Source organism: Opisthocomus hoazin, chromosome 27, assembly GCF_030867145.1.
Source record: "Opisthocomus hoazin isolate bOpiHoa1 chromosome 27, bOpiHoa1.hap1, whole genome shotgun sequence".
Lineage (NCBI taxonomy): Eukaryota > Metazoa > Chordata > Aves > Opisthocomiformes > Opisthocomidae > Opisthocomus > Opisthocomus hoazin.
The window spans coordinates 4,100,576-4,126,778 of record NC_134440.1 but is presented as its reverse complement, the minus strand read 5'-3'; the positions used below and the strand labels follow the sequence as shown (position 1 = coordinate 4,126,778).

The window sequence follows — 26,203 nt, the reverse complement described above, 5'->3', positions numbered from 1 at the left end:
GCCGACGGCACCGGGCCCGGAGGCAGCCGAGGGCTCACCGCAGCCCTGCAGGGAGGCACCGAGGCCTCTCCTACCGGCGGGGCCGCCGCTGGAGCCGGCCCCAGGCTAACTGAGGGGAGGGGGACTGCCGGCTGCGGTGGGAGAGGGGCGGGAGGGGGGTCTGGGGCCTGCTCCGGCCCCGCGGTGCGGCGGCAGACATCTGCACAGCGTTAATGTACCCGTAAGAACGCGTGTGCGGGGTAGCGGCGATGCCCAGCAGGTTTGCGGATAAGCCGTCTGCCCTCAGCAATTGACAAGGAAGAGACAGCAGTAAGTTACGATTTTAGGATCAGAAGAATAAATTTTAAGGCAGTTAGAGCAGCAGAGAAACTTGAGTTCATGCAAAAATGAGAGTACACAGCAGATACGCACAAGGTAAACTTCATTTGAACTTGTTTACAAAATTGACAAAAAAAAGAATCACCTTGTAAACTTATTCACATTTGTTGGAGCTCACAGAACTGGTTATACTGGCATGCTGAAATAAAGATTGTCAAGCCTGGTCTCACCCTGGGTGATGTCCAGGGGAGATGACCCCTGCAGCAGAAACAGACTCGGTACGGAACAGGACGTAGAGCCCACAGCGAGAGCGCACTTCTCCAGCGGTGCCGCACGCTGGGGCAAGGGCTGGCTCCAGCACCCGACCCCCCTCCGGCCCAGCGAGCGCCAGCACGGTCAGTCTGCGGCCGGGAGCTGGGTGTCAGCTGCAAGCAGCGAGGAAGGCAGGGCATCGCCTCACCGAGCGTGGTCCACGAGGGCCATCGGTTGCATCAGACACGGAAGCCGTGGAGGAAAAGACGGGCTCTATAAAGTGTAATGTAATACTTCATCATTTCCTGCCGTTTGCCGTCTATTCAAAGGCCTCAGAAGAGCACGGACCCTGTTCCCAAACAAGACCATTGAGGGAAAGAGGCAGAAAGAGCGGGGGAAGGTAAGATGCACAATATTTTTTACATAAACAAACCCCAAGCATTCTCCAAAATGACCAGCTTTTGAGCCTCTGAACGGCAAGGTCATAGCTGTCCCCAGCTGCCCAGCACCCTGCGTGGCCTCATCGACTGCAGAAGGACAAAGTGGAAGTAAACTGAAAATATACTTGGAAACATTTTTTGGTAACCACTGCTTCTGGTTTCACTCCCAGACCTCAGATTTCAGAAATGGAAGCAGACAGACATCAGTTGGGATTTCCAAGACACCCGCACATTTCAATACCGGTCAGGTCACAAGAGCAGTAGGTTTGAACAAGAACGACTTCAAAATAAACCAAACCTTATCAGTTGTATTCCACGGAATGAACCAACTTAACGTATACCCGGCGAGGAACACCCTCTTAAAACCGTGTAAGAGCTTGACTCGGCTCTCAAAGGCAGGAGAATCTTGCCAAGGCTCTTCTCCAGGAAGCGTGATCCAGCACAAACGGGTTAACAGAGTTAACATCGCTAAACCTAGAAATATTTTTGGTATCGTGTTCCCTCCCCTTTTCCCCTGGACAGAAGCCCAGCACTGGGGACTGCAGAAAACAACTAGTCCCAAATGTTAAAGCAATTACAGTTAATAGAAATTCTTTGCTTTCTATACTGAACCAGGCTGCTTTAGAAAGCGTTGTAACAATTAGGAATAATATAGTACAAAGTTACTGAGAAAAAAGATGAACTATGACCTGTTTAGACTTTGAGGTACATCAACAGCAATTGGGTTTTCAGTCTCCAGACCCTGGATGCAACCAGAGTTCTAAAAAAAAAATAAATTAAAAATCCAACCTGTGCGACTGAATACCACCAACGTATTTGGAAGACATCTCGTATATCCCTAACAGCTTTCGACAGCGTCGGACGGGATTCAGCTCCACCGCACCGCTCCGGCGGATTCGCAGTGTCCACGATCACTTAGCTGGTCTGAACTGAGCAAACTTTACAAAAAAACGAGTTAAGTATAAATAATTCACAAACTGGTTTGTGCAAATTTTTTTTATTTCCACATTTATATCACAATGTGTCCACTTAAAGGACCAAATAGCAAAGTTGCTCCCTTCTGCATCCCAAGAACACAGAAGTCTAGTTACTGTACATTCACTAAGGCTCTTTGTTTTTGCAAATTGCGTTTATGATGGATATCCATAAGGCAAACAATATCTAAAGGAATGGTAACAAGTATATTTCCAGCATACAAACAGGCTTCCTTTTTCCCTCTCACAGTACAGTTACAAACTTGTAGCACCCTCATTACATTTAGATTCTAGAAAAGGTGATTTTTCTTTTTTTTTTTTGTTTTTTTTTTTTTTTTTTTCTTTTCCTAGAAGTTTGCAGGAAGGGAAAAGGAGGAAAAATATTTGGCTGGTGGTGGTGGGATCAAAAATATCGTTAAACATCTAGTTTTTGCAGCATTTCTCAGAGACTGGATTTAAACTGAAACCAGACTAAAATATGTGGATGCCCATGGAATGTTGAGCTGAAGCTGGTCGCCCAGCCTGCAGTGCAACACCTGCTGTTTAAAACCCAATCTCCGTACCACATGACTTGGAAAAACGCAATCATGTTCAGAGATGTGATACAAATAAAACTACAGTTTTTGCACATTGTCTCTCGAATATCTCACTGCCAAATAAAAACCCAAATCAAGTCAAATAAATAGATGCATATTTTGTTAAGGTAACTTCCACAATTTTCTCTGTACCTGCCTGTAATAAGATTCCGGCATTCAGAAAGTGCTGGAAATCCTCTTCACTTCTTGGGGACTAACACTTTTTTATAGCTGGCTCGCTATAGAGTTTTGAACTCAATTTATCAACCTTCGTATGCCTTCCTTTGCAATTGTTAGTAAACTGGTAGCAGCATTTCACAAAAGGAGAATTTAAAGGAAAGAGCTGTGCAGAACCAGCTCCCTCACACCCTCTGCTCGTTGGGCCTGTTTGTCCAGGACAGGAGGCTCTCTCCGGCTTTAAGTGGCATAGCGTCTGCCGGTTTTGCTAACTGCGGATGTAAAAAGCATTTTTAGCAAAACTGTACTCAGTCTAGGCAGACGTAAGGCAGGATGTTCAATCTACCATCATCCCCATGCGGATCTAAAGATATGCACTGCGTCCAATCATACCAGTTACCCTGTGTGTCATAACAACCGTTCACGCCTGGCCAGTGATGTTCACGTATTCGGTCGAGGTCATCACTCGTGACCTCTCTGGTGACCCCAGGCAAGTCTGTAGGTTTGCTGTTAGGAGCTAGAACGTGAGTCTTTCTAGCCTCTTTTCTAGTGCTTTCCTCCTGCTTTAAATATTCAGACATGAAGTAGTGAGCTCCTGGAGTCTGTACTCCTGATGAAGACAGCAAGCTACTCTGTCTGTTTAAATATGACTGAATGATTTCGTTTCTGGATAATTCTTTCCAGTTCGTTTGTTCAAAGGGGCTTTGCAGGTTGGGTTTTTGCTCCTGCTTTTCTGTTTCTGTCCTGTGCTGCTCAGTAAGCGCAGGGATTTCTACCTGCAAAGGATCTTTCTGTGTTAAAGGTTTTATCTGTCCTGTCATGGGATCAAAAGTGAGTTTTCTCTCTTTTAATCTCACAGGTTTCACACCCCCTTCTGACACGTGCCCGTCCAAGTTGACTGTATAGTCTCTGGGTCGGTACCTTTTCTTCTTTTTACTATCGGAACCTGAAGCAGCATCATCACTGTCCATTTTTGAAGCGTCCTGCGAAAAGCCCCCGTGCGGCGTGAGAGATTCCGCAGGGTGGGAGCCGGTTTTGCAGCTGGGAGATGTGTGCTGCTGAAGTGTCCCTGCTGTGTGCCTGTGCTGGCTTTCCGAAGGTACCTGCTGCTCCTGCCAGTGCTGAGATACCTCAGGTGCCGATTGCTGAGAGAACTCCAGTCTTTTCGCTGGCATTGGAGGTGTTGATGGTTGCATCAAGGATGGTGGCGGTGACGGCACCTGTGCAGTATCTAAGAACTGAGACCTTTGAGATGGACTAGGCATCGAATCCTTTGGTGAGTACGTAGTATGCTGCCGAGCAAAAGTATCATGCCTAACACTCCTGGGACTAAACGAGGAGCAGCGAGGACTCTTCGGTTGGTGCGGTCCGGTGGTGTCTTCCGATTTATCATGCTGCTGAAGCACTGCAGTCTTTAATAATGAGGAAGTGCTTGAAGGTTTTACAAGTCCTGGAGAACTGGTGTGAGGTTTTACAGCATTTACTGGGATCTTATTGTGTTTATCGTTTTCACTGAGTTCTGTCCTGCTGCCTTCAGGCCCTGCGTGTAGATTTACGTCTACAGGACTAGGAAAATTTTCAGGACTACCTCCAATTCCGTTCGTTGGAGGGGGTGAAGAGTTTTGTAATACTTCATGACTAGCTTTGGAGACTTTTGGGGGAGGAGGGCCCTGATGCCCATCCCTGTGTTCGCCTTTCCTTTTCCGATTTCCCAGTTTCTCTGGTTTTGGAGAGTTTAGTTTCTGTATATCGTTCCTGCTTTTCAATTCGCTGATTGGCTTTGATCCAGCCACAGCAGGAAGCTGCGCTTCTGGTTTGCAGTTGTGAGCACCACCATTTGCTGATCCCGGTGGATTCGGCAACCCTCTTGGCACTGGTTCATTCTGGGTTACGGGTTCTATCAACTTTTGCCAATTCCGCAACAATTTCTTGGCACGTTTGGCAAGTTCCTCGTTGGATGTCTTCTTCCTCACCTCATTGATAAGCCTCCCAAGTCTTGTCTCCTATAAAGAAAGAAAAGTTGTTTTACAAACACGTATCATTCCGAACAAAATTCTTAAGGAACATTTCTGCTTTGTCATGCTTACCCTAAGAAACACCCCATTAAAAAATCACTAAAGATTTAAGTGTTGAATTAAACTTTCTGAAAAGGATTAGCCCAGTTGGTCCAGCGCTTCGCACACAACATGAAACCTGCTGCGGGTTTCAAGTCACCCTGTCTTTATTCCCTGGCTAAAGCACCAGAGCCATCAGCTGTGACACACATCAGAGCGGAATTCTTTAACCAGCAAGAATCTTGGGAGTAAAGGTGCAAGTTCAGATTCGAGGGGAAGCGCAGCACCCAAGGCAGAAAAGGTGCGTGCCTATCACAGTGAGAGTATCAGACCTGCAGATAGAGGCAAGAGAAAAAAATGCCAGAACCTTCGCCTGTTACAGTAATGTGTTGACAATAAAAATCCCCGTTTCACAGACCTGACTAACCAGGGTGCGACTTATGTCCTACCTTCTTCCTCTACCTCTCCTCTCCCCTCGCTCCCCAGTATCTTGAAAGGGTATGAAAGACCGATTTAAGCAAGCATTCCTAGGGTGTCCCAAAGTGGTTTCATAAGCGGAAGGAAGTGAAGTGTTTGATTGTTCCCAAAGCACATTTGAAAACAAAGAATTGTTCCACAAGTCAGATTACTTAAGAAAAGCACTTCAAAGGAAAACAGACCGGACTATGAGAGAAATATGCAACATGTTGCCATACGTATGTTGAAATACAGCTGGAGTTACAGTTAAAAGCAAGTAATACCATTAATTTCAATATAAAGACTGAAAAAAGCTTTCTAATTTAGCCGTAGGAATTTCTTTGGGCCCTGTTTCTGAGAGCGGCCGGCGAGGCTGCGGCTGCTATCCCACCTGACGCTTCAGCTTTTACTGCACTTCAACTAGATCAGGCACTGAAACCTGCTTAACTGAACAGCAGATTAATTTTATAGACACAGAGCAACCGTATTCCTGTTTCAGATTCTTTGGTGCTTGGTCACCAAGCATCTAAAAAGTACTTCAGCAAGCAGAGTGATGTTGCTGAACGCAACAGAATTCAGCAGCAGCAAGTAATGATGAATTTAGTGCCCTCCACAAACAGGAGCTGTGCTGCACAGAATACTGATCCGAGTCCAGAAAGAATCACTGTGTGCGCATTGAGATGTCAGAAGCAGCACGAGGGACAAAATAATATCTTAATTGTGAATCCTTTGCAATCAATCTATTGTTTCAAGAAAAGCTCTGATGGAAATCAGACAGGCAGAGAAAGTCCTCTTAGACACACAAAAATCAAGTAACATTTAGAGGGTGACATACCTCGAGTGCCTCTTTGGTAATGGGGTATTTCTCCAGGCTGGAGATCACTTCCAGCACTGCCACCATGTTATGGATCTGCAACAGGGAAGACAAAGTCACTTCACGTTTCACGTACGGGTCTTAGTTACCAAGTGTAATTTAAGACCTTCCACTTTCTAATTGCTGGAAGCATTAATCACAAAATTGCTATCACACTGTCTGGCTTCGGGGAGCTGATTGTTCAAAGAATAGGGACAAGGACACTTTACTGACCTAGTTGGAAACTGCAGGAGCTGTAACAAACACACTCTTATGTAAAACTAAAGGAAACGTTAGCAATGAAACCAGTGTGGCTTACTAGCAAAGCTCCGAGACCCCTACCCGAGGTGCTCGCTAACTGTCCTACGGCCTAACCAGTAACCAAAGTGCCAAGTGGACCAGGAAGAGCGACGAGTCACAGCAGAAATCTTGCGTTTACTCCTTTAGGCACTGCTTTCCGTTTACACAAGTCACCGTTCTACACTTCTGTTTGAATTATCGATGCTTCCTGCAGCTACACACCAAGAGCCTGAAAACCCAGGTACGAGCTCGGAGGCAGCTCAAGCGCGGAGGCGAAGCAGGCGCTGTGCCCTGGACGTGTCCTCAGCCCAGCGCCCAGCACCCGGCTGGGATGCGGCCTCGGCTCCTCCGCAGACACCCGGGAGACTGCACGCTCGCTCCGGAATTGCATTTCCCGACATGCAGGAAGGCGAGGAGTAATGGCAGAAAGTCACATTACAGGAACAAGGCGTCTGTCAGGCTTTCTGATGGGCTTCGCTGCACCGTCTCTGCGTGCGTGAGCAAGCTCCACACAACAGCAGTTGCCACAAGCCGTAGATCTTAAGCACAAGTGTGATTTTAATAACTTCTGTGAAAAAGCTCAGACTACACAGAGATCCTTACTTCCATTACCTGCCGTTAAAAGCACCAAACCCTGGAATTTCCAATTCACCTTTGTAGATAGATTTAAAAGATAAGCAAAGGAAAAATTGCATCACAGTCTCGTTTATTGCTTAATATCATTTGTGACTCAACTGGACGTGAACTGCACCTGAGCAAAATCTCACAGCAAGAACCTCCGATGGATCCCACGTTATCCTAAAGGCTTACCAGGAGCAGAGTCAGGCAGTCCTGCCCTCCCAGCCACACACCCTGCAGCAAGATTCTTCATGTTAAAAACACTGCAAGTTTGTAAGAATTAAATTTTTCAGGTCAATTCTACCCTTCCCCTAAGACACAACAGGAGAATCAGGAGCGGAAGTCTCTTCCTTGCAGAAAGTCTTGTGCATAGACAATGTTTATTCCATCACAGCAGGACTGCTTAATGTTGGAGATACTCAGATATGTATGGCAGCAATTAAATGCTTTGCCTGATTTTTAGAGTTCCTTTATTTTTAAAGCCTATATAGGCTTTGAATGCTGGTAAATCTTACAGGTTGTAAAATCAGCTTCAGACCAAAGATGAATTAATTTCTCATGGTCTTTTCTTCACTGAACTACAATGCCTCGGCAGATATTTAAAGCCCTACCATCCGCTCAGGGCTGGTAAAACTCCGCTTAAGCTTCAAAGCAGCAATAGCGCATATTTTGACATATTTTAGTTCTTACTATTTCACTTCAGCGCACTGACAGCAGGGCAAGGGAGGTTCTCCTTCCCCTCTACACTGCCCTAGTGAGGCCTCATCTGGAGTACTCTGTCAAGTTCTGGGCTCCCCAGTTCAAGAAAGATGAGGAGCTACTGGAGAGAGTCCAGCGGAGGGCTACGAGGATGAGGGGACTGGAGCATCTCTCCTACGAGGAGAGGTTGAGGGAGCTGGGCTTGTTCAGCCTGGAGAAGAGAAGGCTGAGAGGGGACCTTAGAAATGCTTACAAATATCTGCAGGGTGGGTGTCAGGAGTATGGGTCCAAGCTCTTTCCAGTGGTGCCCAGTGACAGGACAAGGGGCAATGGGCACAAACTGAAGCAGAGGAAGCTCCAGCTGAACCCGAGGAAGAACTTCTTCCCTCTGAGGGTGACGGAGCCCTGGCCCAGGCTGCCCAGGGAGGTTGTGGAGTCTCCTTCTCTGGAGATATTCAAGACCCACCTGGACAAGGTCCTCTACAGCCTACTGTAGGTGACCCTGCTTGGGCAGGGGGTTGGGCTAGGTGACCCACAGAGGTCCCTTCCAACCCCGACCATTCTGTGATTCTGTGACTTTATTCCATGTTTTGATCCTTGCACTGCCCTCCATGCCTAGAAAGGATGATTTAGCACCACAGTTTAAGTAATACATAACATCAAGGTGTGGTGTTCCTTTTTTTTTTTTTTTTTTTCCTTCCCCTCGATTTTTAGAACCAGAGCACTCAGAATAGCTAATGCTCAATTCTGGGAGTTTCCAGACAAACATTTTTAGACTTGCAAAACATGATGCTCTCCTTCCCAACACGTATGTTAGACGATGAATTACCAGGGTTCAAAAAGGCTCTGTGTATTGAACACACCAATAATTGGTACAATTATTTTTGCAGTTACCGGTAATCCCCAAATATTCATTATCTAAATGACAAACTGATAGCAAGAAAGGATCATTAGTCTAACAAAAGCTCACAATGCGGAAAGCGATATGCTCGTGTATATACACACCTACAGAAAGATGAAATTGGTCAGGGAATTTCCAGCAACAGCTTTGCCTTTGTTTCATTATACTAAATATGCATAAACGGATGCCCCCGAATGCTAAATTGGCTACCAGGGACCAGGTCTATACCGAGACTGATAGCCTGTTGCTTCACTCCCTCTGTCGAGGGACACATGGTGCCAATTAATGAAGCGAAAGCAGCGTTACACCGCGGAGTCTGTGCCTATCGCCCCCCTTCTGGTAAAACACCAACCCCCATTTTGGACTCTCCACACATTTGTAACCAGTGGAAAACACGCTGTCGCACTGAAGCAGTTGCTGCAAGGAGCACTAAGGCTCACCCTCGAGACCAACTGCAAGAAGCTCCTCTCATTTTTAACTTCTTTTTGACTTGCAGGGAAGCGTCGCTCTTGAGAAGCATATAAACACAATGTTCAGGCAGGTCCAGCAACTTCTCCACCCTTCCCCAGTACTTTCGTGTAGTTTTCTTTGAATGCTTCACCAAAACTGCCATAAAGAGAAACTTCTAATAAAAATCACATTCTCCAATTTCAAAGTTATAATCTAGACTATGAAATTTCTTGTGGCAGAGTTGAACGCTATGATGAAAACGAGACGACCTCCCCAAACCGCCTCAGACAGGTGTCTTCTCATTGACCAGACGCTCTCTTGGTAACAGCAGCACGTCAGTACCTTCACCTTAAACCATCTGTTATTGGCTTAACAAAGTTAATAATTGTCACATAGCTGATGTGAGACTAAAGTTACAAACCCTACCAGGACATTACCCTACTTAGAGCAGCACCAGAAAAGATAATTTATTAATGCAGGCTGCTACTCAAAACGCTCATTGGCTACACAGCAGACAGGCGAAGCAACCTACAGCAGACTGGGACAGGGAGCTTGGCAGCCCTGCTCTCCTCAGACACCGGTCAGGAGTACACTTGCGTAAGTCAGCGTCTCAGGAACTTGCACATTGTTTTAGTTTCTGTTTGCCTTTGTCTACTCACACTGCAACCCGCTACTACCACCCCAAACCAAGAACTTCCACCAAGCAACCCCAGGACCTCGTATTTAGGAGCCTGCAGAAAACAGCTAAGACTAATTTATACGGCATTTCAAATTATCCCATGCTATTCCCGGGCTGTGAAGACTGACTGGCACGCAGACTAATTCACTCGAAAGTTTACTGGAGAACATCTGCTTTGAGTCATCTGCAATAATCCCTTCCAGCCAACCCTAATGACAGCCACAGAAAACAAATCTTATTTATTCTCCTTAAGTCATTCAGCCATACTCTGGCGCTTACTACTGGTATCTGAGATCTTTTCCAAGTTAAGCACTAAATGTTTTTACTACAGCCTCAGACAAAAGCATGGGTTTCTGAACTCTCTGGAAAAGATCAAGCAGCTTTATTTCCTTTTTTTAACTGCCATCTTAATCCTATTTTAGCTTTTATAAATCAAGAACAGTTCAGTAACTAACTTCAGGGTAAGCGTTAGACAGCAGTTTAAGAGGACAAAAAGCGTGTTCGGGTTCGGGCAGTTTAACGCACGGCTGTTCCCTGCCACCTCCAATCCCACCGCCTCCTGCCCCGGCAGATTTGAAAAGAGCAAACTCGGCAGCCGCACGCGAGCTGGTATCGCCGCTTCCACGTGCTGGGACGCGTTTCACGCCGGACCAGCGCACTCAGATGTTACGCTTCGACTCTCTTCCTTCGCCTACAGACCAGTCCAGATACAAAACACAGAACGAGCACCAGCGCTCAGGACAACCTGCATCTCACTCCGCTGCTGCCCAAGAAACAAGTGTTACAGAAACACTCAATTGCAGTGGTGTGAATAAAGCAATTTTGTTTTAACTGTTTCACGGGGATGTTTCTAAAGATGTTTGCATGCATGACTGGACCACAATAGACGACAAACCAGATCTGGCTTCACAAGGATGATGTTGCTGAGACACTTTGTTATTCAGGCCTGGAGTAGGAGAAGGAGTAGGTCTTTTCTTGTAGCACGAAAACCCAAGAGCTAGGAGCACAAATTCAAACACCTTGCAGTGAAACTGCTGGTACAGATTCCTATCCTACTGGATTCTGGCTAGAAAAGGTCTTTGTAATCATTTGCATAAAGTTCATACAACAGCACCAAAAGCACCTTTCGACACGGTATCGTCACCATCCGTACGGGTCACATCAGCACCTGTTAAAGTCTCTACGGCGTATTTACGCTTGGCCCGGTACGCCTACCCTCCCTACCACTGCACCTTTCCCCAGACCAGCGCTAACGCCACTGTCCTCCTGAAATCACAACTTACAATAATCGACAATCCGACTGCACTGTAAGCATTTAGAAACAGACAATACAGACTTAGCAGAAGACACTGGCTTTGAGAGAATGTATTTCACATCATACTTCAACTTCGTTCCTCAGAATATGCTATAAATACTCAACATTTTGCTAGTTTCAAGGAAAGTATTTTTGTAACATTTTCCCACCTGAAGTATCAACGCAATTTTACAAAAGCAAGCAGATAAGCGGATGCACCATGGAAGACTCAACAGATCTTTCTGCATTTCCTACAGCCACAAATCCAGATCTCTGTTGCCAAGTTGGTGTTTCCTGCTGGCAATTAACCTAAGAAACGCAGTATGGTCTATACAGAAGTTCACAGGAGCATTTGCACCATTTTTTATTGCCTCCCCCTGCTCCTCGGGACAGCAGCATTTTATTGGGTAGTTATAAAAACTGTCATATACCCACGGGCCATTTATATCTTTCGGTAGCACAGGATAACATTCACAAAAATCCCAGGTTCAAGGTCAATGCTGCTGAAATTGCAGAAGGCAGAACCGATTCCAAAGGAGACACAGCAACAGCACCATGAGCAACACCCTCCACTCACATTTATCTTCTCCCAAGCAGCGCAGCGATCACCTGCACCTCAGCACCAACCCCTACCCCGGAGCGGGGTCTCTGAGCAGCACCCGGTCTTGCTCCCAGCACTGCATTCATATAAAAGCTACTTCATTGGGTAATAATCTGAAACATGGAATAAGAAGAGGAGAAAAGTTGCTGTTCATAGTAGGCTTTATTGAAATGCGGCAATGGAAATACAGCAGCAGAGCGTTTCTTCAGCGCTCCATTTAGGACGCGTTAGACACCAGACCCTAACAATACATATCATGGGCAGTAAACTACAATGCCATTTTTTTCAAAGATACAGACCAAACACAGAAAGCTAGAATTCAGGTTAGAACCTGCTGGTATTTAGTTCAGTTCCCTTGCAACTGCTCTATTAACAGTTTCCCCTACCCCCAACACGACACGATGTTGTCTAAAGATAGGGTACACCAGATAGTAGTCACAGAAAGTACATACCAAAAAGATGACCATGCACTACGTTGTTCATTAATATTGAAAATGTTTGAAAGTCAGTTTGCTAAGCGGAGTTCAAACATTCACCAGGACACAAAATGTAATCTTAAAGGTGGAGGCCAGTTTTCTAATTGTATTTAGTAAATCAGATCGTTAAATGTGAATGAATCAATGATTTTGGGTTGAAAGTCATCCACCGAGAGTATCTTCTGCAACGAAATTCATTTGGAGTCCATGCTCTGAAAACTGATCAGAAATTTGTGCTGCAAAAGAACAGGTAGAAGAAACACTCCTTGACTACTATGAACAGTCAAAAAAGTGGCTAGGCACCGCCAGCACTTATCCTTACCTCTGGATTTTAAATCTCCAGGTCTAATATGACGAGTCAAAACAATCCGCATACATTTTATTTATACTTAGGCTTTATTTAATGGTAAAGTAACATCATCCAGATACCTTCCCACTGGTACTTTACAAAGCCAGGATCATCAAACAAGCGTAAGGTCAGATTCCAATAAAACGCTGCATTGCGAAGAAATCAGCAGACCCAAAATACTTCACTTGCGCGAGACAACAGTTCAGCCTCCGTTACCTTTTGGCAGTCTGCACGCACAGAAGTAAGGTGCAGGGAGACTGGAACAGCCAAGAGATTAAGCAGAGTTTGCCAGCAGAACACAGTTTGCCCCGGCAGTTACACGCAGCCTCGAGACAAATCCACAGCCGTCGGTCAGTGCCATGGACACTCTAGCTCTTCTCCACACGGTCTGCTCCAAAGGAGACGTCTAACCCCGGCAGAAGCCCTCAAGGTTGGCCTTCACGTAGCAGGAAACCACACCATGCTTTGATAAGGCAGAGGAAACCACCCAACGACACGAGTATCCATCGGTGGAGTTGTTTAGAAGGAAGATACAAGAGGTAGGAAAAAACGGCTTAGGGAGAGCAGGTGGACGCCCCGAACACCACCAGCTGACGAGACAGCAGCGGCGGCGCGTTGAGGGAAGGCTGCCTGCTCTACAGGAAGAGGTCTTTAAGGCAAATAGAAAACAGTCAGCAGCAGAACTCTTTTCTCCATTCATATTTATTAGCCAATAATTGGAAGACATTCTTGTTACTACAGAGAGGAATAATTGTCTGTCAGCTTCAATATTCACTAAGCATTTCGTATAATACCATAAGAATCGTACCTGCAGTGCCTGCCCCTCAGCTGTAGATGAAATTTTTAAGACTTGCTCCAACATGACACCTCGCACTTCTTTTTCCACCTCCCCTCCCCCCCCAAAAAAAAACCAAACAACCCCAAACCACCAGACCATGAAGCTGGGCAAAACCTTTTTGGGGAACAAATTTATTAGCCTGATTTAAAAAGCCCGGCAGTTGCAGTAAAGGTGGGTTACATGAAACACTACTGAACTGGAAACACGTGTGGCACAAATTCCAGCCCAGCAACCAGAGCAAGCAGGGGAGTGGGCAGCGTGGACCAAAGCCAGGCAGTCATCGTCACAGCGGGGCAGAACACAGCCTCAGTGGCACCCACCATGGCACGCTGCAAGCAAGACAGTTTTAGTCTTGTTTTTCACTCAACACCATACTGACACGGAATGGCACAGGAATCAAATTCAGCTGGAATTACATGTTCATCTCAAGGTGGCACAGTTCAAGAACAACGCATAGATAGAGGAGTGCAGAGGAGAGCAGTGATCAGAGGTTTTGAAAACATTGTTGATAAGCAAAAGTTTAAGTACTCAGCTAACACAATATTAAAAAAATAGTGAGGAGTCACACAAAGCTTGAAATCAGCCTTCCTAGACATTATTAGTCATAATAAAGAAAATGGTGATCAACTGTTTTCACGCTCACTGGCCTAACTTGCAAAAAGACAAACACTGACTCTGTGTTAGCGATAACCAGAGAGCTACCAATGCACTGAAATGGCTTCCATAGCCACCACGGAGGTTTCAGAACAGATCAGACAACTCCGGAAGGAGCTGTTTTATACAGGTGATGCTACTTCAGTGAAGGTGACGGACCACATTGCTCCATGACGTCCCTTCCACCTGATCGACACCTGGGGAACAGACACTGAACAGCAAGTAGCAGAAACGCACTGAAACCCCCGTTTATCCAATCCGAACTAGACTCAAAAGAGTGATCCTCAATTCTGTCCTCTCAGAGATACGTACAGGCAATTATACAAAGCTGTTGGTATTATAAAGGACGTAGGAAATTCAACACTTCAGAATTCGCTGCCCCCCTGGCCTGTGCCGTCCAAGGGCAGCGTCCCGAGCGACCGGGAGCCCCGCAGAAAGCCCGAGGCTGTCCCAGCCTTCGCAGGCAGCTCCTCACCACTCGGGCTCTGCAGTCACTTCATCTCGCCATCTCAACCCCCCGTGCTCACCCCTCTGCATCCCAACACCCCAGCACGTTTCTCGAACAGCACGGCCCTGCCAGAGCAAAGCGTAACAGAACACGACCAACCAAGGTCACCAGGAGGTCTGACCCAGCCCCGTACATCCCCTGTCTCCTGGTATCAACACTGCTGATCCCACCTCCAGCGACAAACACGTGGAACACTCAGCAGAACAACGTAGCACGTCTTACAGAACGAGACTTGTCAAGCGTTGAGCTGCACAACCGAGTACAAAACAACGCAACACGTCCGTCCCCCCCCCGGGTGCAGCCATCGCTACAGATAATTTCAGCACAATAAATAACACCCACGGAAGACATCAGTAACACACAAGGCCAAACAACCCAGTCACTGCACGGGTCCTACAGACATCTAACCATCACACAGTTTCATCGCATACCTGGTAACCACTTTTCCTTCTCTTCCATCTATGCAGAACGTTTAACCGGATGAATCTCGATAGTTACTCTCTGAAGTCCAAAATTATTGCTTAAAAATTTAGAGAGCCATAAAATGAGGCTGCTGTGCAACCAAGTCACAAGAATGACTGGTCCTAATTTAATGAGAAACACAGAGTTTGTAGATTATTCAGGCAGAATAATACAGAATACACAGAAAATTCAGCCTTAAAATGCACCCCTTTTGATTTATCATGATCTTGGTGCTTCCTACGGTGAGAAGAGATGCAGTCACTCAGCCAGAGGTCTGTACTTTGACAGCAGTTATTCGGGGAGGTGAAAAGCCAACGCTGAGAGTTAACGCACCACAGGCGGGTGCCGGCAGAGCCGGAGCTCCCAGCACGGAAGCTCTCCCTTCCCCGGAGCTCGCTGTTGTCACCTACCCGCGTTACGGCAAGAGCAAAGTCAGACACCAAACTAGATGATGAAAATAACCCTCAAAGGCATCGCCTGGACAGAATCGTTCTGCAATCACCTGCTTAACGGTCATGCACCCCAGAGAACCTGTGGAGATTTTAAATATGCAACACGCATTTAAGGACCTGATGAGAATGGCTTCAAAGGGTCAAAAGCTTTCTCAAGTTCTTAAACCTTATGTTACCCATCACACGGAATGTCCACCCAGAGCTCTTCAGAGCAGTTTATATCTCAGCATAATACAGAAAAGCCCTACTGATGTCACCACAATATAAACTTTTCACTCTTTTCTTAAAAATATAAAAATATCTATCACAGTATTGGTGTACTTTTAAATGTAGCAGGCCGACTTCTTTCAAAACGCTAGGGAAGCTTCTCAGCCAATGCCTTGAACGATGAAGGCGGCCAAGGTGAGAGCCCGCTGCATACACTGCCTTGTGGAATTTATCAATCCATCACACAGAAGCACAATATGCCTGCATGACTGCTCATGAGAATTTAAGCACGGCATATTGGTTGACAAAACCTGAGAAAAAGAGTCTTACAAATTGGGAAAGTTTTAAATACCAAGTTCGGAGAGAAATCACCAAATCCTTTCAAGAGCAATTACCAATACAGAATTTCGGTCAGCACATACCATACAGAAATTTTATGGATATGCAAAAAAACTTGAAATCAATTTACCCATCTCCTAGGACCACTGCTCCCCAAATTCTGGATAAAATGCTGCTGCCAGTCACCCGTTTCCAAACTGCTCCGTTCTCTGCAGACTGTGGAGGTCACAGCCTGGGAAGCACTGAGCCCCCTGCCCATCAGTCGGGAATGCTCGGCCATTCCCTGCAGTGGCACAATCATTAGCAGCCACTTAAAAACCAAATGAGCTTTCTGCCTTTGGCTGGGGAAGAAAGGACATCTTGCCCCAGAGGCCGGTCAGCACAGCACCTTCCACCGCCCAGCTCACCAGCTGGAGGGCTGCTTTAACCCAGCTCCAGTCCAGTCGCCCAGGGGGATCACGACAGGACAAAAGCACCCAGCACCCCATCAGCATTTTATTTACATTTAAACACAGAACACCCAGAGGAAGCTGCAACCTGGCACTAGTTATTTCTAACCTAGCAGCAAAAAACTGAATTTCCACTTAAGAAAGCCCACTGATAGTTATGCCCCTTGACAGCTGGTCTTAAAAGTCCAGTGAAGAAAATACTACACAAAGTCAAAACCCAATAGCTCATATTTTAATAGAGTGAAACTGTTACACGCATGGCAACGGAGACTGCGCTCTCAGGACGCAGTCCTGTTCCTAACCGGCGTGCCTACCCCACAAGCTGCAGGCACCTCACCTTCGCAAGCGCATCTGAAACCACCTCTTGCATCTTCCATCCCACCATGCTCAACTCCGGTCGAGAATCAACTGGAGTTTCCCCAAGGACAAACTATAATATTGAGGTATGATTTTTTCTTGTATTTTCAGGGTGATAATTAATATACAGACATCAAACTTCCACGTTCCTTCCCATGCAATTGGTTTACACAGCACAAGGAGTGTCACACACTGAGCAGCTTTAAGTGACAGCTCAAGTCACAGAAACTTGGAGCTGATTGTAGATGCGCTGGAAGTTTGTACGCCCAAGAGAAGTTATGAACGTGCATCACCACCTTGAGAAAAACCCATGCTCCTCTACCATCAGAAGTTCTACTGTCCTTAAGAAAAATAAAAAATCAATTTAGACCTGCAGTATAATCGTGATACTGTCTGAGCTGATTTCGCATGAAAACAGCACGTGAGAAAGCTGCTCCACGAGAGTGCTGGCTGCCACTCTTCGCCCAGCCTTCCACCTCTGCACAGTCACCTTTGCAGCACAAAGTTTCAAAACACACCCAGCTGAGAATGTTGCTGAATACTACAGATGGCCTCGGACGCAGGATTCCTCTCCTCCCCAACTGCTTCGTCAGAGAGCCACTTTGTTCAGTAAAACAGAACTAATTACGCTTTATTTCCAGTGATTCCTCAATAGAAATTTCTACCACCTACTGTTTGGACGTGCTGAAAATTGTATACTTTGGTATTAAACAATCACACTTCAGCACGCACCGCTGCCCCGTGCAAGCCGTGCCCCAGCAAACACTGACATGCCGTTAAGTTTAGCAGATTGCACCTCAAATTAAAGCAATTTGCTAGCACTTAAATATTGTTCCAAACCCCGAAAGCATGAATTACCTGCAGAAAGAATAATCTAGCTGTTAGAATACTGAACAAACCAACTGACACTTACATTAAACTGAATGTGACGTACTTACCTTTACCTCAAATATTTCTTTACAGGCCAAGCGTGTAAGCAGGGCCATGTCACGCCATGTGTTACCCAGACCAAAGCAAGTTATTTGAAGTTATCACCAAGCGCAAAATGGGTGAGACGAGATAGCAGTAAAGCGTTATCAGCAAAACCAGACATGGGGGGTTTTTATTTATAAAACCTACGCTGACACTAATTTTAACTCCAAATCCAGTATCTTAGACTAACTATGCCTTAAAAGAAGTGCTTCTTACTTAACATCAAATATCCCCAGTAGGCAGAGCAGATTCCTTCTTTCCCTATCCTGAAGCTTTTGTGGTCCCCAAAAAAAGAAAAACTCTGCTTGTCAACTGCAGCAGCTCCTTGAAGAAACTGGGAAAGGCTCTGCCCTCGCAGCTGCTGGAACAACTTTGATCAGGAGCCAAAGGTGCCAGAGTGACAGTGCTGTTGGGTCATACGGCCATACCAAAACCCCGAAGAGAGGCAGCCACCCACACCTTACGCGTTGCTGAACCAGGCTCACCCTCAATTCCTTGTACAAAAGCCGAACAAATGACAAATTGGTTTCTCTCCTAGGTCCAGACTTCCGAAACACGGGCTGAGCCAAAGGTCTTCATATTTTCTAAGACTCAGGCTGGGTCCCTCCCCACTTGGGAGCTTTCCACAGCAAGCATTTCCCCTCCCACCCACGCCAGTGCCAGGCTGCAGTGCCTCGGCCGCAGGAGCCAACCCAGCTGCACCCCACGCCTGCCCCACACCAGCTCCAGCCCTCCCGGGACCCCGCGCTCAGCTGCCTCGGTTAATTGTGTGCCAGCGCGCAGCCAAATGGCTTAGCGCAGGGTCTGAGGTGCGTCAGCGGGCACAGGAACAGAGCTGCCTGGAGTCAGAGCACCTTGGGAAAGTGCAGCCTCGGGTTCTTCGCTGCCCAGGAAGTTTGTTTCAGCGAATCTCTCCTGGAAGGATGCGCATCTTACACATCAGTTGTCTCTAACACGCTGCAGTTTGTGGTTACTACCAGAGATAACTCCTGATGTTTATTCTACCTACAAAAAGTTGGTTCTTCAACTCGGTAAACTGCTTCATGGTTAGTCACATCAAGAAAAATGTGTTAGATTAGTTATTTCCCTCCCAGCGCTTCCTCCCTCCAGCCTCCGAGCAACCAAAGTGTTCATTTCTCACCAAGGGCCCACGCCGCAGCGCACGCAGACAGGCACTCGCTGCAAGGTTTTTATCATTTGGGTTTTAAGAAGCTCGATCCCCTTTAACGAAACAACCTGACAAACGGCGGGCGTCTGCCTGGAGGGAGCTGCTGCTCTCCAGCAGCTTGAGCTCGCACTGCCCGGGGCTGCCACCACCCCTCCATCACCTCCGCTCGCCACACACGCTCCCCAGCGTCTCTTGGTGCCCGACCTGCCACCTCGGGGAGCCGGGCCAGGGCAGGAGGCCCCCGACGAGCCCCTTGCAGGCAGGCTTCGGCCAGGTGAGGTCCGCGGCTGGCCCAGCGCAAGGGAGGGACCAGGAATGCGCAGCTGGAGGTGGGGAAGCGGCTGGGGATCACAGAGCTCTCCGGCCGGGTGCGGCTCCGGTGGCAGTTCCAGCTGGTGTAAGCATGCGAGTCGAAGCCAAGGCAATTTTTCATTATTTGGAGCGCTGGTCACACAGCCTTCAGTGCAAGGTGGTTTACTCTTGAGTTGCAAAGCTCACTCACCAGTTACTACTCAGAAGCATCCTCCTGGCTATCCACGAAGAAGTTTCCCAGCATTTATCGGAGGAACACATGCGAAGCCCCTGCATCGCAACCCACACAGGGTACAATTCCAGACCTCTCTGAACCACACACAGCGGCAATAAAGACTCCACAAGTGACACTCGACCACCAGGCACCCACTCTCACCTCAAAGCACAGAGAAGTGTGGTTAACTCATACAGGTAACACAGACCTCTTTCCTGCAAGGTCCCACGGCAGCGTCCCGAGGCAGCAGGGAAGCACGAGGAAGCAAGCAGCACCGCCGTTCTTCAGCTTCCATACTTCTTTAAACACTTCAATACCAAATTCCGTCGCCACACCTGTGCCAGGGCTATTAGTGATGCACCAGAAGTTTTATCGGGTAATTGAGCTACATCAAAAAGTACCTGGGAAAGAAGACGTATTGTCTTTTCTTTCTTAAACCCTGATCAATTCACCACAGGACCCTGCAAATAGTTGCACGGGCACACGTGAAATGGGTGTGTGTAGCAGGAATAAGAAGTGGGTGTTATTTAAATTGTCGCTGCTGCCGAAACAAACACTCCAATTACAGCTCCAGAGCAAATGGCTCCTGCCATCATCCCCGCAACCTGCGGAGCTTCAAGGAATTCGCAACAGCCAGGCAATCTGGCATTCCCCTGGCTTTGACCCCTCAGCCCAAACTCCCCGCTACTTCTGTTTGCTCCAATTTTGTCTCAGCAGCCTCAAACTTCGTAACGGTCCCACTACAGCAAGGGGGACTGTGCAAATGAAAAGTTTATACCCCTCCCCCAGAGATCTCTCAAAAACTCATCGGCTCTATTAGCACCAAGACCAAACTGACCAGGACTACCTGGACAACTAACCAGACAAGTGCTAACTCAGACTAGTTAAACTCAGTGTCCGTACCCGTGTAAGCGTCACAGGCATGGCTGGAACATACTTCCACCAAGAAAAAAAAAGGAAGGAGTGGGCAGGGAGGCTGCAAAGCCAGGCCCAGAAGCCACCTACACCACCAGCCTCCAACAGGTGAACTTGAGTGCATCCAGCTGCATGCAACAGAGCACCAAAAAACCTGCCATCCTCATTTTAAGGTTATTTAAATCTATTAAGAAACGGAATACAATGGGACTTCCCGCAACAGGCCCAAACCCTGACCTGGAACCCAGGACTGACGTGGTAACGACACTCCGGACCCTCCGCGTTAGGAAATGCCGCAGCCACCCGCATGTTTCACCACACACCTGAGACGCGGTCCCCCGCCTCGATGCCCGAAACGCAACACTCAGCACACGGCGAGCTACAAGAAGGAAATGCTCCAAACCGGTGAGAGGTGCAGCAGGGTCCAGCTGCTCCGCACACTGCAGCTTCCTCAAAACCGGTAAGCTTATTAAGGCCTCACAGAAAAGGATCAGGCTAAAGCAAAAGCCATGCGTAGTCCGCTTTCGCCCACACGTAACGCTTCCTGGCATCCAAAGAAATCACCAAGACCCTCCCGAGTGAACCACCACCTTCCTCCACTGTTCACATCTACGTTGTCACAGCAGTGTCTGGCACCCTCTCCCCTGCTTTGAAAACTCCATGCTCAAAAGCGTATTTTTCACTGCTGACGGAGGCTTTTGTTTCTAGGGTTTTGGTAAAGCAACCCATACAGAGAACAGCCATGGAAGCATCCCTAACTATGCAACTCATGTGTCAACTGGGAGATCACTCCAGGCCAATGCGCTATTTAACATATTACAACACATGGACCAATTCATTATCAATAATTCAGACCACAGACCTCTCCTGCAGGCCCGAGCAGCAAGGCCAACCGAGATACTGCGTGCACGGCAGCCCAATTTACAGTCAACTCCAACCACGCAGCGAGCGTACAACGGGCTGCTACTCACAGCCAGGTTTGCATCGCAGAGAGGTATTAATGGCAAATAATTGAATTATTGTCTAATATTTGAAACCAGGAAGAGATTGCCACACGTTCAGGATGAGGAACCATTTAATTGCAAGCACAATTCTAACAGCCAGTTGGAAACGACAGGCTTTCCCACAGAGCAAAAGCCAACAGATCTCATTACTCCCGACATCAGGTAATAAATTCCCTGGAGAGCACGGAGCAGTTTAACAAGGCGAAGGTGTTCGGCTGGGTGGAAGAGGTGCTTTCTCCGCACACTGAGCCCGAAGGGAAAAGCGCTGTTTCTCAGAACCAAGGGGTATCTCTCCCGTAAGACCTCACACAGCCACCACACAGTAAGGTTTCGGACACTCCTCTCCAGTCACTGCTTCTACACGGTTCTCCCAGGAAAAGGATTTTTCCTGCAGGAAAATCGCATCCCCCATCACTGTGGGTGCTGCCACCAGACTCACGCTTTCCCCCACCACCAGCCCTCGTACGTTCTCGCCAAGGCACAAGCTTTGGAGGGAAACTGATGCTGATACTTTGTGTTTAAGCCGTGTAGCAGAAGTAGTTTGGCCGTATGTTTTTTCAAGGGGAATAGGCTGAATAAATGCAGACGTAACACCAGACATCCCGGGTGGCTTCCAAGATGATGTAAGTTTTTTAAAATAGCTCATTTCTTATAGGGCTCCTTTGAAATGGAGGTTACCCATGTAAATTCTGAACTAAGCGTGTGAAACTAAGTTATAAATACATCCTACAGCGCTTCCTAGAAGAGGTCTCCAGTGCTACACGCGTGTGTACAGTTAAAACACTGCTCCTGAATCAGCGCGGCTTTACGCAGAGTTCAAACAAAGATGAACAACCAGCACAGAAGCTGATTTCTCAAAGCAAGCAGGTCCTGAAAGCTTGGGGAAAACACTATTTTGACCAGTTCAACTCAACACAGGTAGAGAAACTTTTTTTTTTTTTTTTTTTAAATTTAAGGCAGGACCTCAGAGTTAACCAAGATTTGTAGAGACCACACAGAGCTTTACAGCTACACTGGAACATGTACATCCACACGGGCGAAACAGCTTGGATTAGAGAACGTATCTGTGAAGCTTAAATTTAAGTGCCCCACAGTAAAGCACTACAAAGAACACCACCCTCCTCCTCAGCCTCACAGAACGGGACTGGGCTTTTGCACACCCGACACCAGCGCAGTTTTCGTCCTCCCCAGAAACACGCGCATGCACACACCACCAACTATACTGCAAAGCCCAAATGAAATCCAGGCCTCAGAGCCAGACTTTCTTGGTAAACAAGGAAGTCAATCACAATAATGAATACTCTAAGTTTGAATGCGACCATTTCTTTTAGGAGAAGATTCTAAAAGCCAGAAGAAAGTAGCCAGAGTTTTCAGTGAGTACTTGCAAGTGTGGCAGCTCGTAGCCGCGCTGACTTCTTCCTGTGGGAAAACATCAGAACAGCTTCTTATACCTTCACACTGGTGCCCAAGCGAGATTAACTTCAGAATCCGCTCTGGAGCATGTTCAGAACGGAGGTTTCTCTTCCCTTCGCGAAAGCAGCATGACAGGTAGTTTTCCTGTTTGTTTACCACATATTCTACAAAACAAGCCTGGGATCTAAGCCTGCGCAACACATCTCAGCTACACCACCTCTGCTCTCCTTCGAAGAAAAGGTTAAAATGGAAGACAGCCCCCTGCCTACAGGCATTCCTAAACAATGGGCTGATTTTTCTGCCACCAATTATTGCCCTGGATAAGTATCAAGTATGCAGAATTACAATTTAACATACATTACTCCTCAGCTTATGGGGCTACTGACCTGTGGGAAGCTCGGCAGAGCCACCGGCCGAGGCTCCAACTTCCCCTTGCAGACAGCTGCCTGGTTATTTCTGGTCCCCCTCATCACAACCAAACTGCCTGCACACCGCAGCATAACGTAACATTCATGTGCAGAGATAGAGAAGAGCATCCATCACAAACTGTGTATTTCCTGGCTGTTTAATTCTGCACAGTGGCAGTGTTTTAGAAAGTGACACCAGAAGCACGGTAACCCTTGGTGCTGGCAGTTTTGAAGTTAAAACAAACCATAGATGGGTTTGAATTTTATTAAACCAGGTTGACACTCGGTCTCATGTCAAGTGAAAAATCTGCAGCCACAAAAAGAGAACTCGGAGCAAACAAAATTCATGAAGTGCACTAACTGACATTTCAGCAAGCGCCACGTTAAAGGACTGCAAACTCCAACTCTGACATTTCGAAGCCCACAATTACTATTATAATTCATTACTGTTGCTCCACCACGCGATATTGCAGCTCATGACAAACGCACATCACAGGGGATTACTGAAGAGGCTACAAGGTCAGGGTGATTTTCCTTCAGTTTTCACGTCGCGTACAGGCCACTCCAGCGCGTTTCCAAACAACGACAACTTTATTAGCTACCGCGAGACTTCAACGCAGGTCTATTACAAAAAAACACTTGTTCAGACAGAAGCAGGTACGACTTGGACAGCACCAAAACGCGGTTTCACGTACCCAGCCTCCCGGAATACCGCACACAGAACCACGCTCCGCCTGCCGCAGCCGGAGCTGCCCCCACGAACTGCAGATGGCCGCGGCAAACCCACCTTTGCGTCCCGCTGCGGCGGCTGCTGATCTACGGCTCCAACGTCTGACAGACTGCGGGCTCCGCAGTCGTCTCACCGTAACGAACGCCTAAGCGGAGAACTGCTTCGGTGTGCCAAAAAAAACCCTTAAAAGGAGTAAGCGATGCTTTGGACAGCCGCCACCTAAACCTTAAGGCCACTTCTAGGTAAAACACACGCCGGCTCCTGCGCTCGCACCACATCCCAGCAGGAGCAGATAAGCTCCTTAGCGCGCTGCGGGGAAGGACGACGGCGAAGAGCGAGGCTGCTCGGTGCTGGAGCAGCTCCAGAGCCCCCCGCAGCCCCCCGGCGGGCGCTCCGGAAGGTCCCGGCGAGCGGCGGCGGCCCCGGCCCGGAGCCCCCTGCAGGCCAGGCCCGAGCCGCGGCCTGGCGTGGGGAGGCGGCCGGGCCGCACGCCGCATGGCCGGGGCAGCGCCGGCCGGGGCCCGGGGGTGCCGTGCGGCGGCGGGAGGCGGTGCGGCGGCGGGCGGAGGCGGCCCCCGGGAAGGAGGAGGGGAGGGAGGCCTCCGGTGCCACGGCCGGGCCGGCCCCACGGTCCCGGCTCGGGGGGGGAGCGAGCGGCGGGGCCGCGGGCGGCAGCGGGACCCCGGGCGGGCAGGACGCCGGGGGAGATCCCCGCCACCGCCCGCGGCGGAGGCTTCCGGTGCCCGGGAAGGAGCCCGGCCGCAGCCGCGGTCCCGGCGGGCGGCGAGGCGGCGGCGCGGCCCCGGAGCCCCCCGGGCAGCGGGGCGGGAGCCCCGCGGAGGCGGGGGGGGCCGCGGCGGAGGCCCTGGGCCGGCGTCTCCCCGCGCCGCCGGGACGGGAGCCGTGGGGCCCGGCGGGCCGTACTCACGTTGCTCTGCGGGTCGATGGCCTGCAGCAGCCGGTCCCTGATCTGCTGCGGGGAGGGGGCCGGAGCCGCTGTCATTGCCTGGGCGAAGCGGGGCGGCTGCGGCCGGGGCGGGCGGGCGGCGGGGCCAGGCCGGGCCGGGGCGGCGGCTCCTCACTCGCCGGCGGCGGCCTCCTCGGGGAGCCGGAGTGGCATGTTCGCTCCCCCGAGGCGGGGGCAGCGGCGCAGGGAGCGGGGGGCCAGGGGAAGGGGGAGGGGGGGGGGAACGGCGACGGCGCGACCGGGCCGGGCCCGAGTGCTCCGCTCGGGGCCAAACTCAACTGTGGGCAGGAGCCAGCCCCGCGCAGGGCACCCTGGGACACGCCCGACGCCGAAACGCACGGCGCGCCCCTAACGCCCCGCCGCACGCACCGGCGGGCACGGACCGCGCCTGCGCGGGGGGCGCGGCGGGGGGCGCGCCTGCGCGCTGGGCGGGAGCGGCGCGCGCCTGCGCGGGTCGGCGCGGGGTCGGGGGGCGCGCGCGCGGCGGAGCGTGGCGGCCGGCGGGAGGCGAGCGGGCACCGCGGGGCCCGGCCCGGAGAGGAGCGGAGCGAGCCGGGCCGCCCCGCCGAGGGCTCCGGCCGGCTGCGCGCTCCGGGCCGGCCCTCGGCGGGAGGCGGCCCCGGGCCTGGCGGGGCGGGGCGGGCTGAGGGGAGCGAAGCGCGGAAGTGAACGGGCGCTGCTCGCGACGGGCCGTGCGGGAGGGTGACGCGGTCCCGGTGCGTGCTGGAAAAAAAATGACGGAAAGCTTTGGTTTTGCCAAGCAGCAGCGCTTGGTGTTTCCGTTCCTTTCAGAACAGCGGGGCAGGCAGCGGTGGCAGACTGCCGGCTGTTCAATCTGGAAGGAGCCAGAAGGCTGCGAGGGGACCTAAGAAATGCCTCTAAATATCTGCAGGGTGGGTGTCAGGAGGATGGGGCCAGACTCTGTCCAGTGGTGCCCAGCGACAGGACAAGGGGCAACGGGCACAAACTGAAGCAGAGGAAGCTCCAGCTGAACCCGAGGAAGAACTTCTTCCCTCTGAGGGTGACGGAGCCCTGGCCCAGGCTGCCCAGGGAGGCTGTGGAGTCTCCTTCTCTGGAGATATTCCAGCCCCGCCTGGACGCGGTGCTGTGCAGCCTGCTCTGGGTGACCCTGCTTCGGCAGGGGGTTGGGCTGGGTGACCCACAGAGGGCCCTGCCAACCCCCAACATTTTGTGATTCTGTGATTCCAGAAACTGCATGGACAAACGTTCCTCACCGACAGCAGCCACCTTCTCGCCTCTCTCGCCTCCTGGATTTGGAAGGAACCGCAATTAAAAAGCAAGTCGGGTTTTCGGATGCCTGTAGTACAAAACTGGACTGGGTACCAGAGCAGCCACACAACAGAAACCC

The 26,203-nt window shown here is 49.4% G+C and overlaps 1 protein-coding gene across 2 annotated transcripts; it reads right to left on the bottom strand.

The window, feature by feature from the left end:
• Positions 1-443: 443 nt before the first annotated feature.
• MED26 (mediator complex subunit 26) lies at positions 444-25,180 on the bottom strand. Of its 2 annotated transcripts, none has more exons than XM_075444262.1 (3): positions 24,796-25,180; positions 6,082-6,156; positions 444-4,739 (listed from the first exon to the last, which is right to left on the bottom strand). In XM_075444262.1, exons 1-3 carry the CDS (start codon positions 24,868-24,870, stop codon positions 3,045-3,047), a joined length of 1,845 nt encoding a protein of 614 aa, XP_075300377.1. In that variant the 5' UTR covers positions 24,871-25,180; the 3' UTR covers positions 444-3,044. The 2 variants fall into 2 exon arrangements, with proteins under 2 accessions (XP_075300377.1, XP_075300378.1); XM_075444263.1 differs by lacking the exon at positions 24,796-25,180 and adding an exon at positions 17,671-17,730.
• Between the last annotated feature and the right edge of the window lie 1,023 nt (positions 25,181-26,203).

What these genes read in the sequence shown, in the direction of transcription:
- MED26 (XM_075444262.1), bottom strand. Translation starts at nt 24,870, where the DNA reads ATGACAGCGGCTCCGGCCCCCTCCCCGCAGCAGATCAGGGACCGGCTG. An exon ending in CCATCGACCCGCAGAGCAAC is followed by an intron (nt 6,157 to 24,795) that starts GTGAGTACGGCC and finishes TCCCTGTTGCAG; the next exon opens with ATCCATAACATGGTGGCAGT. An exon ending in TTACCAAAGAGGCACTCGAG is followed by an intron (nt 4,740 to 6,081) that starts GTATGTCACCCT and finishes CTTTCTTTATAG; the next exon opens with GAGACAAGACTTGGGAGGCT.